Below are 18,657 nucleotides of genomic sequence, written 5' to 3'. Positions count from 1 at the left end.
CCCTGTGGGGCTGCAGGCAAGAGGTCTCTGGGTGGAGGAGCAGGGTTGGCCTGGTGACTGGGTCCCTGGGCCAGCTGAGGCTTCTGAGTGGAGGCCCACGGGGTAGAGGCCCATGGGGTGGAGGCCCTCTTGCTGCTTCTGGAGAGGGTCCAGTGGCCTCTGCAGCTGGGTTGGGCTTGGGCTGCTGCTGCCTGTCCATCTCGCCCCATGGGGGCGTTTCTGTGCCTACGGGAAGGGACTCCCTCCTCCCTGGCCTTGTCCAGCTTCTGCCCAAGCTGGGAGGACCCTTAAGACAGGAAGTCCAGGGAGGCCTGTCCCAGGTCACACAGCCAGCCTAGGGTACACCCAGGGTCATCTCTAGATGCCAAGTTAAAGAACAGAACAGGGACTTCTCAGGTCAGGCCTCCAGGGGGCATGTGGTCAGCCAGGTGCCCAGCTGGACAGCAGCCCCTTTTCCCTGAGGGCTGGCTCTCCTCTCTTGCCAGGCCCCTCCCTGCAAACCCTAAAGACAAGAGGTGGGAACCTTCAGAAATGCCCCTGGCCACAGTCCACCTGGTGAGGTCCTTGAACTGGGGGGAGCTAGAACTTTCCAGTGGGGACTCCACGGATCTGGGGAGAGGAAGGTTGGTGGAGTGACATGTGCCCCCAGAGATGGGCCTGCACCCAGACCCCCCCCCACCCTCGCCCACCTCCGAGGCCAGCGGGGTATGCCCAGCTGCTGCCTGTGCCCCCCCCCCCCCCCCCGGCTGTCCCAGGAGCCACAGAGTCCAGAGAGGTGGAGCCCGGCTCAGCTCTCCTGCACACGCTGCTGCCCTGTGGCCATGGCCACGCGACGTGTCCTCGCTGAGCCTCCACTTCCCCGACTGCTGAATGGAGCCAGCAGCCCCTCCCTCCAGGCGCAGGACAACCACCCCGAGGTCCCACTGTGCCCTGAAGCCCTCCCTGCGTCCCTGTCCCCTCCCCTTTGTGTCTGTGATGCCAGACCTCCTGGGGGCCTGTCAGCCTGACCCGGGAGGGGTGTGCATGCAGGGCCCACGCCTCCTCTCTGGGTGGCCACCAGAGGCCTTGGGCTGCTTGGCTTTGGTTTCCCGCTTGACCCCCGGGGCTTCGCGATTTAGAACCAGAGGCGCCGTCACCTCCCAGCCTCTCTCTGGTCTCGGGCCTTGGTCTTGGGCAGGACAACCTGCGCTCTGGTTTTCATTCAGTCTCTCTGGAAAACTGGGTGGCGGGCCGGCAGCAGGCCGGGCTCCTTCCCTTTTGAAGTAGGAACATGCCGGCCCCCAGCACACAGCTGTCCCTGCGGCTGTTTTCCCAGCTGCCTGGCTCCCCAGGGGCCTGGTGTGGCCTCCAGGGTGGGGTCAGAGAGGGACCTCAGGGCCTCTGAATGGCCCAGGCTGTGCCACACCAGCAGTGTGACCTCGTGTGGCCTTGCCACAACTTTACAACTTCTCCTTATCTGTACCATGGGGACTCTGGACTCTGGCAGGGTGACCTCAGGATCCGCTGCTGTCAGGTCGAGGAATGAGACTGCTCAGACACTGTCCCTGCGTCCCCCTGGGGTGTGGCTCAAGTCGTCTGCAGCTCTAGACACTGACCTACAGATGTTTCTCTCTCCTGCCCCCAGGGCTTCCCTGGAGACTTTGGGGAGAGAGGCCCCCCTGGATTCGATGGAAACCCCGTAAGTACTTCAAGTGTTTGAGAGCAGAGAAGAGATTCAGGAGCCCAGACTTTGGGGTCTGAGACCTGGGTTAGATCCCAGCCCCATGACCTGCTGCTTGGGTGTCCTTGGACAAGTTACACGACTTCTCTGAGCCTGTCCTCCTTTCTACTCTGGGTGACACCCCACGAAGAGTCCCAGCTCTCTGGGCATCTGGGCTGCACCCAGCCCCAGGGCTTAGGGAGGTTCCTGGGTCACTGCCCACCAGAGAGGCCCCAGCTTCTGCCGTCTTAGAAGCAACAGAAATGTTTACGGCCACAGTGGCCTGAGCCACGTTCTGAAGGAATCTATCTCCACGGCAGGCGTGTTTATAGAGTGTGTAAATAATCCGAGGCCCAGGCTCTGTCCGTGGAGGAGCCAGGTCAGCCTGCCCTGGGGAGCTGGGTCTGCTCCGGGCCTTCCATCCCAGGCTGCAGGCCCAGCTGGGAGAACGCTCGCATTCTTGGCCTGAGGGTACAGACTTGGCCTGGGGGTGCAGACGGGCCAGAGCTGTCTGCAGCACCTGCCTTGATCCTGTCTCTCCTGGGGGCTTCCTGCCTGAGCAGCCGCACACAACTGACCTGCTCTGGTCTCACAGATTCTCCTGGAGGCTCACCCGCCCTGCTCCCTGGGGGAGCCTTGGCACCAGAGCCAGGTGCACCTGGGTTTGCATGCTGCTGCACTGCCTGCCTGGCCTGTGAGCCTGGACTGACCCTGACCTCCCTGAACCTCAGTCTCCTCATCTGTTAATTGGGGGTGGGGGGTCGGAGGGCTCAGAGGGCTGTCGTGAGAAGAGAATGAGGGCAGGGAAGGTGTCCAGCCGATCCGAGCCTTCAGTGCCTGGCGTCCCACAGACTTGAGGTAGCCACATAAGTCCTGACCCCTCCCCATCCATTGCACAAGACCCAGGGAGCTGGGAAGACTCCTGGGGACAGTGAGGATAGAGGGGAGGGGACATGCCAGGTGACATGGGAGGGGAAATCAGGGCGTTTCCTCAGCGGTTTACTTGCTGGGTAACCATTGCAGCACGTCAGTAGAGAACCTTCTAGAACTTTCCCTGGGAGGGGCAGGGAGGGGCCTTCTTAGGGCCTAGAGGAGCAGAAGGGAGGCAGACCTGATGGGGGCCTTTGGCTCTGCCCCGGTTTCCCCGCTGCAAGGCCAAGGCTGCTGCTTCCTCCCTGTGGTGCTGTGCCCCTCCCCTGTCGGGGCTGCCCGGGGCTGACAGAGGGGAGCACAGCCCCCGGGTGCCCGCAGTGCCCTTCGCTAATCCTTCCCAGGCCTCCTCTTTGGTTCCGACTCCCCATTTGAACTTGGGCTGCACCCACACCCATCTTTTTTGGTGTGAGCCCTGGGTAGACCTGGGGGGCCGAGGCTGGGGGTGAGCCATGCGCAAGGCCCATCTCCCCTCCAGGCTGGATGGGGAGGCCTGAGGGCCTGGGACTGGGGGGCAGAGTCATGAGAGGCCCCGGCCCTGACCTTGAGCAGATCCCTTCACCTCGGGAAGCCCGGCCGTGCCTCTGAGGAGGGCAGCGGCACCTCCGTCCACACCCCCAGGCGGGGGCTCTGCCCTCTTCATACCGACACTGGAGGGTGCAAGGGCTGGGGGACCCCCTCCCCGTCTTACAGACGGAAACTGATGGCCGAGGGAGGAAGGGCACTGTCCCAACTCCAGGCCACACACCAGAGGCCCTGGGGCCTGGGACTGGAGCAGAAGATGGTCAGCACTGAAGTGTCCCCCCGGATGCCCACATGGGGCAGGGGTGGGGGTCCTGGAGGGAGACAGGGCACGTAATCACCTTATGTCTGTGTTTGCAGGGAGAACTGGGCCTGCCAGGGCCCCCAGGAGTCCCCGGCCTCATTGTAAGTACACAGCTGCCCAGGGGCTGGGGGTGGGGGAGAGGCAGGTGTCCCCGAGGAGAGGCCTGGGGATCAGGACAGGCAGCCTGGACAGGAGGCTGAGGGAGGAAAGTCTTGCTGTGTTACCCCAGGTGGGTCTCCCACCTTCTCTGAGCCTGCTTCTCCATTAGTTAAGTGAGGGTGAGTGCTGGACCATGCCTGCCAGTGTAGATTTACACTTGCTTTTTGTTGGTTGTTTTACAAGGAGGTCTGGACAGGTGACAGCATGCCTGTTCAACAGGGGCTTCCTGTCCAGAGGCAGGAAGTGGTGGCAGAGTTGCTGAGACTCTGGACCATGTTGGGAATCTTCAGGGCCCTTCTTCTCAAAGCATGGACTCTGAAACCAAGTCATGGCTCTGCCAAATCCTTGCTGTGTGACTCAGGCCAAATCACTCACCCTCTCTGAACCTTAGTTTTCTCATCTATGCAGATGAAAGTAGAATCCCCTGGGATTCTTGGTTGTGAGGATTAACCAGGGTGACACAAGTATATTGCTTGGCCCAGGATCTGGCCCTCAGTAAATAATTAGTGGAAAATACTGTTGTATCAGTTACTGTTATTCATCAATAGCAATAGTCATTCGTGAGAGAGGGTGCGGCCATGATCAGTCACTCATCTCCTGAAATGCCCAGGACTGGAGGGCCTGTCTGCAGATGCAGGAAGGGCCTGGGGCTGGGTCTGGCTGGGTGGCCTCGAGGAGCAGTCTATCAGCCCACAGCAGGGCCTGCTGCTGGGCCTTCAGGGCACGTCCCAGCCTTGGGCCAGTGAGGGGTGAAAGCTGGAGGTGCCTGCAGAATGTCCCCCAGGGTCTGTGCCATCTGCTCTCCTCTGGGTCATTCCTTATGGAGTTTGAGTCCGAGAGAGATGTGGGGGCGACAGGTAGACTGTCCCCTGCTTAACAGATGGGCCAGCTTTGCCACGCAGCAACTGTGCCAAGAAATGCTGCTCAGAGGGAGTGAGCAAGGCCCCAGGGGAGGCTGGGGCATCCCCTGGCTCAGGGTTGGCCAGTGCCGGGGAGAGGACCCAGAGGCCCCTGTGCAAAACTGCTCGTGTCCAGGTGGGTGGGAGCAGGGCCTGGGGCCAGGGCACAAGCTCCGACCAGCCCGTGTTGAAATCCTGGCCTTGCCTGGCTCTGTGGACCCCCTTCCAGAGCCTCGGGGAACCCCCTGTGAAATAGGTCATCATGTCAGAACTGCAGGTGCCAAGAGGGCAGTCCCTGGAGCTAGACCTCCTGGTTCACGTCCTGGCTCCCACCATTAATGGAAATGCTCAGCAAGTTGGCTTCCCTGTGCCTCCATCTCTTTATCTGTAAAATGGGGACAATATTAATGCTTAACTCGGGGGATTGTCGTGGGGATTTAAATCAACCAATTCATATAAAGTGCCCAGTACACAGCAAGCACTCGGGAAGTGTTGTCATAATAGCTATTGTTATTTTATTTATATATTTTTTGGTACTGGGGATTGAACTCAGGGGATTCAACCCCTGAGCCGCCTCCCCAGCCCTATTTGGTATTTTATTTAGAGACAGGGTCTCACCGAGTTGCTTAGCACCTCACTGTTGCTGAGGCTGGCTTTGAACTTGTGATCCTCCTGACTCAGCCTCCCGAGCCCCTGGGATTACAGGCGTGTGCCACTGTGCCCGGCTTAGCTGTTATTACGTCACACACACACACACACACACACACACACACACACACACACGCACACACACGCCTGTGTGTACATATGCTGTGCTTGTCTGGATCGCTGAGTGGAGGAAGGTTTCGAAATCATGTTGAACCTTGGTGGGGGAGAGCACTGCCGTGGACTAGCGATGCCCGCCATGGCTGGGGACTGGGAGTGTCCACCTGTGAGTCATGCATGTGTTGTCCCTGATGCCACTCAGCAGGACTTTGCCAGGCACCTCTTTAGCACTGGTGGCTGACCTGTCTGCCATGAGAGGGGGAGAACTCTCTGGAAGTTGCAGTCTAACCCTTTCCGAGCCCCGAAGGAGTCCCTTCTGAAGCCCCTTGGTCATACGGTCATTAAAGTCCTCCTGGGACAGCTCTGGGGTTGGAGGCTCCCTCGCTGTCCTCGGGGGCCCGTCCATCCAAAAGAGCCCTCATAGTTGAGTGTCTTCCTGTCTCTGAGCCCAAGTCTTCCTCGCCGTTCCTGGGAGAGGCTGTTCCAGGGGTACGATGGTCACCGTCTGCTCTTCCTGAGAATCCCCGTCCCCAGAGCTTTCGAGAAGAGAGGTTCATACACCTGGCAGCTGCCTCTGGCATGTGTCCTATTTGTCATTGTCCCAACGGGTTGGGTCCCAGGGTGGTAAGGTACAGCGTGGCTGCAGAGATTCTTAAGGCCCAGCCCTCCTCCTGCCTGGCCTCGGCTCACGGAGCGCCTCCCCTCTGCTGCCTGTAACTAGGGCTGCCAGACAAAATACACGACGCCAGTCACTGTGGAGTGTCAGATGCAGCATTGGGACACATTTATACTAAAATACCCTTCATTATTTACCTGACATTCAAAAGTAACTGGGCGGCCTGCCCTTCGCATCCCGTCTGGCGACCCTATTTGCCATGTTTGTTGGCAAATCCCATTTGCCAGATGGGAAAACTGAGGCCCCAGGTCAAGAACACACACGGGCAGAAGAGGATGGGGTTTGATGGAGGTCCCGAGTCCAACTCCTAGTGCAGGGCACTCTCTTCCTGACCTCTTCTGAGGGCTGGCTGGGGGCAGGATCTGGACACCCGCATTTCTCAGGCCCTGTGCCCTCTGCTCGATGCCACTTTCCAAGGAGTTGATCCCTCCCACCTGTGACCTCACTTGCCTGTGTCCCCCGCCCTTGCCATTCTTGGCTTCTCCTCCCCGGCTTGGGTACCTTTGAAGTCCTGTGTCCTTGCACCTGGGAGCCCAGGGCTGGACCTGAGCCCCTGAGTCTCCACCGTGCCGGAGGCGGGGTCCCCTCGCACCCTGAATTTTCGGGAGCAGCAGGGTCTGTCATGGGGAGAACTCGCCCCCTTCGAGTTGGGAAGAAGGTTTCTCCTCAAGAGTCGGAGGAGGAGGAGGAGGTGAGTCACCTGCGGTTTTCCAGCGGATGTGGGTTTCCAGCTGAGCGATGGGAATTCCACGGGTTGATAACGGTTTTAGTGGAGGTTCAGGTTCAGCCGGGGCGTCTGGCCAGCTGAGGCCATCTGTGTGCAGGCTGCGGCCGAGCGTCCCCGGGCCCTGCTGCGGGAGGGGACAAGCTAGCGTTGAAGAGCGTCCGTCTGCTCTGTGTGTGCCTCATGCGCATTGGGCTCAGCAGCCAAGGCCTGTGGCTGGACCTTGCAGGGAGTGGACACCTCACACTTGTCACCCAGGCCTGACTGTCCCCAATTCCAGAGCTGCCAGTGGCTCGGGCAGCCTCTGAGGTGAGCCTGCTGGACGCCTTTCAGTAACTGAGAGCCCCTGGCTGCCTGCGGAACCAGTCAGCTCCGCAAGGACCGGTCCTGTCTTTTTTATTCAGAGACACGTTAATGAGACCCAGAGAACATGTGACCCGGCCAGCAGCCCAGCACCTGGGGCGTGGCGGGCTGCCTCTGTCCTCTGTCACTGCTGGTTACCCAACTGTTTCTTTGCCCATGTTTACCAAGGCCTCACGAGCCTGACCCCGCTGAGTGTCGGTGGCCACCACAGCCTGTGGGCGTGGGGAGTGGCATCATCATTTGGCAGTGAAGGAAACCGAAGCTCAGAGAGAGCAGAGCCCTTGCCTGAAGTCACACAGCTGGCAAGCTGGCCTGGGCCTGTCTCCAGAGCTAAGCTCTTCACCGCAGCTGCAGGTCGCCAGTTCTAAGGAGGACAGAGGCAGTGGCCGCGTGCGGTGTGGGCTGAGGTCCAGGAGCTGCCCTGGCCAGGGATGGCGCTTGGTAGTACCACCCAGGAGCCAGGACAGGCTGAGTGCCCTTACTGTCACCGTCCCTCAGTGTTTCTGGAAGGAGGCTTGATGGCCTGCAAAGGCAGTTCCCCATCCTCTCTCCCCTCCTTAGTGGGCACCTCCTGTGGCTGCACCCCAGATAGATGCTGGTGTCTCGGAGGTAAGGTCCCCAGATCAGGCACCTGCCTTCAGTCTGGTGGTGGGCTTGTGGTGGCCGCGTAGGCACATGTAGGTGACGGCCACCTGGGCAAGGCTGCGAGTGAAAGGTGTGAGACTCCAGGGGGACAGGGTGGCACCACCTGGCCTCTGGGGTCAGTGAAGTTGGGGGCCCCAGGATGCATGGGCATTGGTGGGCTGAGTGGTGGCTGGAGCACGCCAGGCGCAGGAAGTGTCAAGAGCCCGAGCCCGGGGCCATCGGTGACCAGTATGTCCAGCTACAGGGAGCAGCGGGGCAGGAAAGAGGACGGGCCTGCCCGCACCCCCACAGGGCACCAAAGGGCCCAGGTTTCCCTCGGGGCCCCTGCCAACCCCAGCCCTGGAGCCCCCAGCCCACCCAAGCCATGAGCTCGGACTCCCACGGGCTCAGACAGACAGACAGACGCACCTGGGGCCTGGACCTGCCTCTGCCTCCCAGCTCCTTAGTCTGGGTGGGTCCCTGGTCTGGGTGGGTCCCTGGTCTGGGCCTCCGTTGTCTGAAGTGCAGTGGGTCTCACGGGGAGGGGAGCTGGTTCTGACGGGTGCCGCCTGCGCAGAGCCACCAGGAGCCATGGGCGGGAGCCTGTGGGTCACCTGCACTCACAGTAGCACTTAGCTGTCCCAGGAGGGCGCGCAGCTGCCCTTGACCCGCAGCGGGGGCCTTCAGATGGCTGCAGCCGGGGCCTGTGGTCTTCTCGGTGGGGGTCTCGAGCCCGGACAATGCGTCGGGCGCCAAGAGCTCAGAAGGTGGCCTCGGGCTCAGGCTGGAGGCCTGCCGTCGGGCTATCTTGTGGGGACTGACAGTCTGTGAGTGTCCCTCAGCCACACTGGAGGGTGTCTTGGGTGCACTAGACAGGTGCTCCATGAACTGTCCTCTGGGGACAGTGGCCTGAGTTTCTTCTGTCCTGCCCCCTGCATCTGTGACCGGGGGTGCTGCTCATGGGGGGACCTGTCCCTTGGGAGCTGTCACTGTGGAACACTATTTACCCACAGCCAGGTCCCCTTACCTTGGGGACTGGGTGCCCACAGGGACCCTCAGTGCCACACAGAGACCCCTGGGGTCAGTCCTGCAGGGGGCATGGGGAGCCTTCGCTCCGTGGAGCCTGAGTTGGGCCCTGTGCAGAGGCCTTCAGGCCTGGAGGTGGGAGAGCAGCCTGTGTTTGCAGGGCTGCTGACAGGGAGCCTCCTCCCCGAGCCTGCGGCCACCTTCATCCTGCACAGGCAGGAGCAGCCAAAGAGGCTGAAGATGCGCCTCTTGGAGGGTTGGCTCTTCTTCCTAACTCAGCCGTGATCCGGCTCTCCGCTCCCTCCCCTCAAGTCTTCTCCTGAGACTTGAGAGCTGCCTCGGGGCTCTGGAGACGCCCGCCTAGTGGGAACCCCAGCTCTGCCCCAGCTCTGAGGCGTTGCTGGAGCCCTGACCACTAAGACCCTCAGTCTACTCACCTGTATTATGGGCACAGCAGCAGAACTGACCTTTAAGGGCTGCTGTGGATGTAACTGAGTTGAGGCACGTAAAGGGCCCAGTGCCTCAGTGCCTGGCAACCAGAGTTGCTTGGGTGCTGTGATTATTGTCATTAGGCACAGGAGTGACATGACTCCTCAGTTAGCAGGGGCTCAGCGAGTGGGTTTTGCTGAACACAGCGAAGCCAGAGTCCTGCAGGCCAGTGAGGGCAGCAGGTCACACAGCCAGCCCAGGGCAGGGCGGAGGCCAGGCTGCAGTGTTCTGGGGACAGGAGATTGGCACTGTCTCCCTCCTAGAGCATTGCCCTGCATGGGCCTCAGGCAGGAATGTGGTTCCTCGTCCTCCACCCTGCCTCCCACCTGGCCTCCTGCCTGGCCTCCCACCCTCCTGGAGGTCTCCAGGCAGCAGCTCCGGCAGGAACCTGAGTCCTATTCAAGCCTGGCTGCCCAGGCAGCCTTTGTGCCCCCAAGGTTCTGGAGCTGCGCCTCAGCCTCAGGGCACTTGCCAGGGCCTCCAAAGAGCCTGAATCTCTTCAGTGGGAAACTGAGGCCCAGAGAGGTTAAGTATTGTTTGAGGTCACACAGCAGCTGGATACTTAGGTCAGTCACAGAGGATGGACAGGGAGAGAAGACCAAAGTTTTAGGGGCTCCTTTCTCTGGGTATGGGCTTAACATATGGCTCTGCCTAATGGTGGTTGTGAAGGGGGTGGGCAGGGTGAGATTTGAGGAAAGCGATGGAGGCTTATTAAGACAAAACTCTGCCATTTCACTCTAAACTCTCTCTCCCACTGTTTCTCTCCCCTCCCCCAGGGATTGAACCCAGGGCCTCCCACATGTTGGGCGAGACCTGTACCCTGAGCCATACCCCCAGCCCTGACCTCAGCACTGTTGACACTGGGGCTGGATAATTCTTTATTGAGGGGGTGGGGGGTACCGGGGATTGAACTTGGGGGCACTCGACCACTGAGCGTTATCCCCAGTCCTATTTTGTATTTTATTTAGAGACAGGGTCTCACTGAGTTGCTTAGTGCCTTGCCATTGCTGAGGCTGGCTTTTAACACGCGATCCTCCTGCCTCAGCCTCCCGGGCTGCTGGGATGACAGGCATGCGCCACCTCACCTGGCTGGATAATTCTTTGTGGTGGGGACTGACCTGTGCCTTGCAGGATACTCAGCAGCATCCTGGCCTCTCTAGCACAAGCTGCCCAGGGCCAGCGGGGAGTGGACCAGCAGACAGCCTATGGGAAGTGCTGGCGGAGGACAGAGCATGACCTGGGCCTGGACAGGATCCTGTGACATTTATTCCAGCATTTTTGCGGAAGCGAACAGAAGGACAGATGTTCCTAATCTCAAGATCAACCCAAGGGAGTCTCATCCTGGAGAGCCCAGTCCCGGGGACCCTGGGCATTGCCCTCGCAGCCAGCCTCCCAGGGCCACCTCTCATAGCTGCCTCTTTCTCTTCCCAGGGTGACATGGGAGCATTGGGTCCCATCGGCTACCCAGGACCCAAGGGCATGAAGGTAAACAAGGGCTTCCCCCAGTTCGGGTCTCATTGCACCAGAAGGGTGGGTGCCCCAGGGGATGCTGGGAGAGCAGGCGGGAGGGCGCCCCGTGGGTGCTGGACAGCAGCTGATTGATCCGGAGCTCAGCTCCGCCCTGGCTGGAGAGCCAGATGTCATCTGTATGTCATTTAAGCCAGATGTCTTTATTGGACACCAGCCCTCTAGCTGAGCACAAGTCCAGCGTGGTTCCAGGCTTGGGGGTCATCGCCAGGACCATAGAAACTATAATGGGGAACAGTGAGCCCTGAACGGAAGGGGACACGGGACGGGCCAGTGCCAGGCCAGCCCAGTTTGGCCTGTTTCCACCGCATCGGCACCTTCCTCTTATGGGCTTGTCCCCAGTGTCACCTCTGCCAGCTGCTTCTCCCCTCCTTGCCCGTCAAGATGGGGTTGTCTCCTTCTTTTGCAGTCGGGGACAGTGAGCCAGGCTTGGGGACAGAGCTAGGTCTTGCGACACATGGTCCTGGTTGAAGCCAGCCAGCTCCTGCTTCTGTGGCTTGGGCCTCACAGCGGCCTCTGGCCTTTGTCTTGCAGGGACTGATGGGCAGCGTGGGGGAGCCCGGACTGAAAGGTGATAAGGTGATCGGAATACTCCCTTGTCGCACCGTGGGTTATCTGCATGCCGCCCCTCCGCCCGGAGGCTGCCGCTCAGCTCTGGCCAGGTCCACTGCCCTGCACTCTCCTGCCTCCCTCTGTCCCTGGAGTCTGGGCTCCCAGCTTCTTCTGGTCCCTCTGGGTGGGGCTCCAGCTGACCCTCGGGGGCCTGCAGACCTCAGCAGAGAGGGCGTGAGAGGTTGGGGGCCTGGGGCTCAGTCAGCAGGTCTCAGAACTCGCAGAGCAGAGCTGGGGCGGAACAGGGCCTTGGAGGGCACAGCCACAGAGTATGGAGGGTGGTGGTGACCTGGAAGGAATCAAGGGCACATGAGGTGTCCTGGCATGGGCCTGAGAGCTCTGCCCAGAAAGTGCGCCATCTGAAATGCAGGGGAACCCCAGGCAGCCTGGGCCGCCACCCGCTTCTCCAGCTGCCCCCACCCAGGAAGGCCCCCGGCCACGTGGCCTCTCTGTGGCTGTAGGACGTCACCTGGTGCCACACCAGAGCTGAAGGGGGAGATGGGTCTTGGGGTCCACCGAGGGGCCGCAGCTGGCTTGGGTCAGCAGCACTGCAGTGACAGGCCAGGTAGGAGCAGCCCTGCCCTCCCCCACAGTCTCTGGTCCATCCTGGAGCCCGCAGAGGACGTGGCGGGATCCAAGGGGCACGCTGCTGCTCTCGCTCCTGCGTCCAGCCTCCCTGCCCACCTGTCTTCAGGGGCAGCCACACCTGAGGCCAAGGAGCAGGTGTCTTGCCCAGGCACCCAGGAATGCTCCAGAGGGATCACCCCTTCCTCTTCCAGCCCCAGGTGACAAGGGACCTGCCCGAGGCCACCCTGCTGCTAAGTAGGGAATCAGGGCTTAAAGGGCACCTGGCCCAGAAACCTCCACCACCCAGCAGAACAGAGGTCAGAAGGACAGAGCAGATGAGGCCCTGAGAGGTCACATGACCCGGGGCCTCAATGTCACAGCTGGGGACACTGAGACCCAGAGTGGGGAAGAGATTCACCAGAGGAAGCGTGTGCTCTCCTGGGAGCCAACCCAGGCTCTCCGACCCCCAAAATTAGAATTTCTGGGCAAAATGGACACATGGGATTGTTCTGTGCAGCCCCAGCCCCGGGTAGCCGCCCCCTGCCGGGCCAGCGAGCCCTCACCTTTCCGTTTCCGCCTCCTTCCCTCCCAAGCCTCCGCGGGGTCCCCTCTGCCTGCCACTGCCTGCTGCCAGCTGAGCCTCCCTCCGGGGCCTCCCTGTGTAGGGGTGGGTGTGGGCTCCCCTCACCAACCTGTCTGAGGGGGAGACACCCCTGCTGTGGAAAAGCTGAAGTCATGGTCAAGGAGAGGGGCTGCGGGGGAAGTGGGTGGCGCAGGGAGCTTTTTATAGGTCCTTTGTAGAGTGGCCTGGGCTCAGAGTTGCCCTGGAACATGGAAATAAAAGTGTTACGCAGAGGAGCTGGGCTGCTTCGAGGCCGCCTGCTAAGCTCTGGGAAAGAAAGAACAGGGGGAGGAGAGGAAATCATTTTTATTGCCCATAGTTTTTAGGAAAATCAATCAAGTCTTTGTGAGAGGGGGGAGAGGGGACTCTCTTTCAATCTCTTTAGTGGGGAGGGGTCTCCGATCAGCCACTCACATAGACCGCCCCAGCCCTCTTCTGGGATGACAAAGCCGTCCCTTCAAGTCCTGTGGATCCTCCTTCCAGAATCCTGGATTTTCCATGACCCAGCCTGGCCTGGGGCCACTCACAACCCCTTGGCTCCTGGCGCCAGAGGAAGCACATTCTGGAACCATGGCCCTGCCGGGGACCCAGCTCTCTAAAGCCACTGTCCTGATTTCCTAGGCGCCTTTTAAACCTGCCTCCTCTATTCTAATTTTTTAAAGGAACTCCCTCACTCTAACTTGAGGCATTAAAAATAATAATAATGATAAAATGTACCTTGGTTCTCAAAACTCCAAGATGTCATTCAGGGTTTTCCAAATTGGAAAAACCAAAGTAAGTTCAAGAAAAAAGGTTTTGATGTTCAGTTCTGGCTTTTGTTCTGCCAGGGAAGTCCTGCTGGGTCCTGGCCTCCTGTACAAGGCAGGTTTGCTCAGGTCCCCCCATTCTTCCTCCTCCTCCCGGGACTGGAAACGTTCTCGAGTCCTCGGGCCAGCGGGCAGTGGGTGATGCCCAGCGTGGAGAGCTGGGACCAGTTTCCAGCCCCCAGAGGCAGGACTGCTGGACCCGGCCTGTGACAGCTCATTTACTAGAACCTGGTTGGTCCAGGGAGGGGGCAGAGAAGGCCTCCCCTGGCCAGGGTCCCTGTCCCCAGCCGTGCAGTGCATCATCCTACCAAGGAGCAGCCGGACCTCAGGCAGGAGCGCTGCTTGGTGTCCACAGTCTTCCGAGTCAGGCCACCTGCTTTCTCATGCTGTAGCTGATTAGAAGCAGCTAATTAGAAGAAGGTCTGGCTGCTGGCCCAGAGGGAGGGAGTGACAGCTTCCAGCCGTAGTGAGCAATCGAACAGCAGACGCCCCGCTCAGAAGCCCGGGTGAGAACTCCCCGGTTCCCTCACCACATGCACAGTGTCAGTATGGAGGAAGAGGGGGAAGGTTGGGGAAGGATCTTTGAAGTGCAGGTTCACCACAAAAGGCCAGGTGACCGGCAGGGGAGCTGAAGCTGGTCTGCACCCAGGCTGGCTCGTCCCCCCCCACCCTGGGGCTGCCTTCTCCACTCCGGTGGCCCGTCCAGCAAGGCTGACTGGCCAGGTCCCACTTGAGATCGGCCTCGGCAGGACTGTCCCTCACCAGTGGGCCTGGCCGTCGGGGAGACTTCTGGGGTCCGCGTGGCCCCGCTCACAATCTGCTTTGCTGGTGTGTACTCAGGGCGAGCAAGGGGTCCCAGGTGTGTCCGGAGATCCTGGCTTCCAAGGAGACAAGGTAACTGCTTCAGGTGCTCCCCACCCCGCACCCCTGTCCCGCCCCCCTCTGCACCCCTGCCCCACCTGTCCCCTGGCCTGGCTTCCTTCCCAGAGCCCAGCGTGGGCAGGACCACCTGAGACGGCTCTGTCATACAGTCCTATCTGCCCTCCCAGTCTCTCACCTCCTACATTGCCCCCAAGGACAGCTCTGGTCTGTGCTCACACACCTCCCGGCTCCCCACCCAGCCACGCAGGAGCCCAGCCCAGGGCCCTCCCCACTGTGGCCCTGGGCTCCAGCCCCGTGAACTGCCAGCTGTGCCTCAGGCCCTTTGCCCACTCTGCTGCCCACCTGACCCCACCCCCACTGCCTCTCCGCACCACCTGCTCAGAGGCCACACTGTCTACCTGCTCGAAAAGTGGCCGTTTCCCTCCCTGGAGCCCTGGACAGCACATCTGTCCTTCAGTTCTGACACCATGGTTCTCTTGGTTTTGGAGACTTGTGGGCAGGCACCCCTGTCCCCGACAGTGAGTTCCCCCACAGGGCCCTGGGCTGCTCTGAGCTCTCCTCAGGGCCGCACTTCCCAGTGGACATTCAGGAGTGTGAGTGGCCTTGCTGACCCATTGAGCGGGGGGTGTGGTCATCACCACCAGGATGACCCTGCCTGCAGAGCCAGCTGTGGCCTGAGGACACCAGCCCCCGTCTGCCCGCGTCTACACCCTGTGGCCACAGCTGGACCTCTGCCAGCCAGTCCACCAGGCCCAGATGTTGGCCAGCTCTCCCTCCACCTCTGCAGCCGTCCCTCCTGGCTGGCCATCCTGAGCTGGCCTTGGTGTTCCCCTGGGGTGACTACACAGGTCTGGCTGCTGCTTCTGCTGGGCCCTGGTCTCCAGGGTCCATGGGCCTCCAGGGCTCCTGGGGTCCTGGGAGGACTGGCTGCCCTTTCACCCTGGTGCTAGGGCCCAGCCTCCAGGGGTGCAGACAGGTGTGATCCCTGCAGTAGAAAGAAAGGTCCTTCCCTCTCCACGAGGGCCTTGTCCAGCCTGGGCTGGAGGGGGACAGGCAGCTGTTCTCGGCCTCTCTGGTGGGAGCTAACCCAGCCTGCCCACTCTTTTTCCAGGGCAGCCAGGGGTTGCCAGGGTTCCCGGGTGCCCGGGGCAAGCCAGGCCCTCTGGTGAGTACCTTCTCCCAGCACCCCTCCACCTGGGTGTTACCTCTGTCATGGGATGTGGCTGGGGTGCCTTCCCATCAGGGCCTCCCGTCCTCCTGCAGACAAGTGAGTGAGCAGCACAGATGGACAGGGCAGGGCCATTTGCCCATTTCCCTGATGCAGTCACCGAGCCCAAGGTGCAGTGGTCACCCACATCACAGATGGCCTCATTCACTGTGGGCTATTATAGTGATGTCACTTGTCACAGCGGTGTCACTAACTGTGCTACCATCAGGCCCTTTGTACCACTGTTTCTTTGAGGGCTGCCAATCACCAGGAGTTAGGGTTACTGTCCCCATTATATAAAGATGCGGAGACTGGGGTTCTGAGGTCGTTTGCCTGGGGTCCCCCAGCTGGAGAGTGTGGGAGTCAGAGCTTGAGAACTGGCTCAGGTAATTTCATGCGTATATGCTCCAGAACGTTATGACCACCCACCACTCCAGGAGATGACGCAGGGACCTCGTGACCGCCACTCTCCAATCTCTTCCGCAGGGCAGAGTCGGAGACAAAGGCTCCCTGGGGTTCCCTGGGCCCCCTGGACCCGAGGTACGTGTTGCTCTGTCTCCGGCTGCAGCTGGACTGGGTGTTGTCCTGGGGAAACTGAGGCCCAGAGGTGTGGGGGACATGCTTCAGGTCACGTAGCTTATGGGCGATGAAGCAGAGCACAGCAGTTCCCGGATCACAGCTCTCCTGTCCAGGGCTCTCAAAACACCCAGGACAAGGAGTTGGCCTCCGAGTCCTTCCTCAGATGGCTCTGGGGTCCAGGTGGACAGTCCAGGTGACAGTCCTGTGGTGGACTGTCACGAGCAGGCCGAGCTCTTCAACCCCTGCATGTTCCTGGGGCCGGGCCGTTGTCTGTGTCGGGGTCATCTGCACCCAGGCCCCCCCTCCCAGCAGGCCCCCCCACGGTGCACCTGGAGCCCCGGGCTTGGCCATCCCTGCTGCCTCTGCATCCAGGGGAGAGTGGCCCTGAGGTCCTCCAGGCCTTTCCAAAGATCACTTCTGTACTCCCTGGACAGACAGGGAAGGTTTCCTAAATCCGCAGTCTGACTTTCCACTTGTTGACTTTGGCCGCGACACAGCCCTATCTTTAGACAATGAAGTTGGCCCCGAGTCCCTCCGCTGGTCACTGTGGAAAAAGACTCTGAGTCCGGGATTCCCAGCAGCCTGGCCAGCCAGGGCGGAAGGCCTGCGCCCTCGGGTTTATGAGGCCCCTCCTGCGGCCAGCAGGCTGCGGGGTCCTAGGACGAGGTGAAGTGCCCCCAAGAGGGGCAGGGGAGGGGAGGCCGCTACCTCATTCGCAGACGGGGAAACTGAGTCCCAGGGCAGGGCACGGACTTCCCCAGGGCCACTCCACGCAGGGTGGATCAGGTCGGCTCTGATGGTGTCCGGGGCCCTGGATAGACAGTCCCCCCTCCCACCTTGGCGCAGGAGGTGCCTCTGCTGGGCTGAAGGCAGGAGACAGCTGAGAGGGCCACTGTCCCCGCTGTCCAGCACCCAGGGGAATGTCTCCCTCGCTCTTCCTGGGCCGGATGTGAGTGAGCACCAGAATTTAACCAGCATCCTGCTGCCAAGTTCTTCTTGGTCCTGGGCCACCTGGGTAGACTTGTTTGCCCAGTACAAGGGACTCAAAATCATTTTGGATGTAGATATATATATATATATATATATATATATATATATATTTATTTTTTTTTTATTTTTTTAATGAGCACTTACTCAGTGCTGGGCACCAAACTCAGTTCTTTGCCTGTGTTGTTCACTTAAGCCTCAGTACAGCCCTGCCTGTAAGGTGTGTGTTACAGATCAGGATTCCAAGGTCCAGAGAGGCTAAGGAACTTTCCTGCAGTCACACAGTGAGTGAGCAGAAGGGCGAGATTTTGATCTTTTCATTATGAAGGAAAACACATGGAGTTTTGGCTTCAGGGTTAGCTCCAAATTCAGGACTCTTCTTGCTTTGCCTGTAAGCAGGGTGAGAAGGTATTTGAGCCAGAATTGTATAAAAGTTACTAAAAGGTTAAAAGAGAAAGAAAAAAAATCTAGCCAACTTACGAAGGCAAAGTGAAAGGAAACATTTTGGTGAAGAAACTCGTAAACTTTGGTTTCTAGCTGGCAGGAGACTGAGGTAGTGGGGCTGCCCTAAAAGCTAATGGGGTTCCTGGCTGAATTAACAGAGGCATCACACCTAAAACAAGGAAGGGGATGTTCTTGTACTGGCTCTTGTTCCTTAGCCCACCCCAAAAGAAGCATGGGTGTCCTGGTGGTCACCAGCAAAGGAAACCAGCCAACTGGAGAGAGTCAGGTTGAGGGCCCTGGGCCCCTGACTAGCAGCCATTGAAGACACAGAGAAGGGCCCATCTTTGGGGACAGGGGAACTGGTCTCCAAATTATACAGAGAGCACTGACCTCGAGAGGGACCCTGTGCCTCTGGGACCCCATGCGGCCACCAGAGGTGCTGAGGGGGATGGAGCCGATTCCCCTACCCCCAGGGCAGGCTGCATCAGGGGGCCCGGGGGGCATAGTAGGTGGCTCAGGGCCAAGTCCCACAGGCCTGGCTGGGATGTCACCGGGATCTCAGCCCCTGACAGAGGCGCTGCGGTTAGTTACTTCAGCGTGTCCCAGCAAACCAGGAGGACAGTGGCACGGCAGGGGCTGCAGCTCATGGCGGGGGCATCCCAGGCTGGTGGCTGGCGGGAGCAAGGTCTCTGTCCCAGTAACTTCACGGGACTTGGGACTTCTGGGTGGGACCAGCTCGCTCGCGGCCTCCTGCACCCTCTCGCGCCTTTCCTCGGCCCCTGAGCTGCAGGGCGGGGTGCCCGTCCCTCTCTAGGATTGAGGAGTGCACATGGGGCGCCTCTGCTGCTGCAGCCGGGTGCCCACCCAGGTCAGCTCCTGCAGGACGCCCCAGCCCTTTCCTGCAGGGCCCCGTGACCCCAGCCTCTGCTTCCCCTCAGGGATTCCCAGGAGACATCGGGCCCCCTGGGGACAATGGCCCCGAAGGCGAGAAGGTGAGTTCCTGCCCGGAGCAGCCCCCGCCCAGGAAGCAGAGGGATGCCCTCTGAGACCCTTGTTGTTCCCTCCTCTCAGGGAAAGCCTGGAGCTCGAGGCCTGCCCGGACCCCGAGGACAGCTGGGGCCCGAGGTGAGATGCGCCTGTCCGCCGCTGCCCTCTCTGGCCTGTCTGCGGCCCTGGGCCACCCCGGCACATCCACCTTGTCCTGTATACCCCTGCCCCTGTGGCCCACCCAGGGACCGCAAATG

General features: G+C 60.4%; 1 protein-coding gene across 3 annotated transcripts in view; it reads left to right on the top strand.

The window, feature by feature from the left end:
- Positions 1-18,657, top strand: part of COL27A1 (collagen type XXVII alpha 1 chain) — a 122,975-nt gene that overhangs the window by 51,289 nt on the left and 53,029 nt on the right. For all 3 annotated transcript variants that reach the window (XR_014020458.1, XM_081280124.1, XM_081280123.1), the window contains exons 13-21: positions 1,625-1,678; positions 3,512-3,556; positions 10,612-10,665; positions 11,242-11,286; positions 14,155-14,208; positions 15,308-15,361; positions 15,890-15,943; positions 18,352-18,405; positions 18,485-18,538. Coding sequence is in view for 2 of the 3 variants with exons in the window: in XM_081280124.1 (XP_081136250.1) it covers positions 1,625-1,678; positions 3,512-3,556; positions 10,612-10,665; positions 11,242-11,286; positions 14,155-14,208; positions 15,308-15,361; positions 15,890-15,943; positions 18,352-18,405; positions 18,485-18,538 (468 nt within the window). In the remaining variant the exon portion in view is untranslated. The remainder of the gene's footprint in view (positions 1-1,624; positions 1,679-3,511; positions 3,557-10,611; positions 10,666-11,241; positions 11,287-14,154; positions 14,209-15,307; positions 15,362-15,889; positions 15,944-18,351; positions 18,406-18,484; positions 18,539-18,657) is intronic.

The sequence above is a fragment of the Spermophilus citellus genome, assembly GCF_964194105.1.
Source record: "Spermophilus citellus genome assembly, chromosome: 2".
Classification (NCBI taxonomy): Eukaryota; Metazoa; Chordata; class Mammalia; order Rodentia; family Sciuridae; genus Spermophilus; species Spermophilus citellus.
This window is presented reverse-complemented; position numbering and strand designations above follow the sequence as displayed.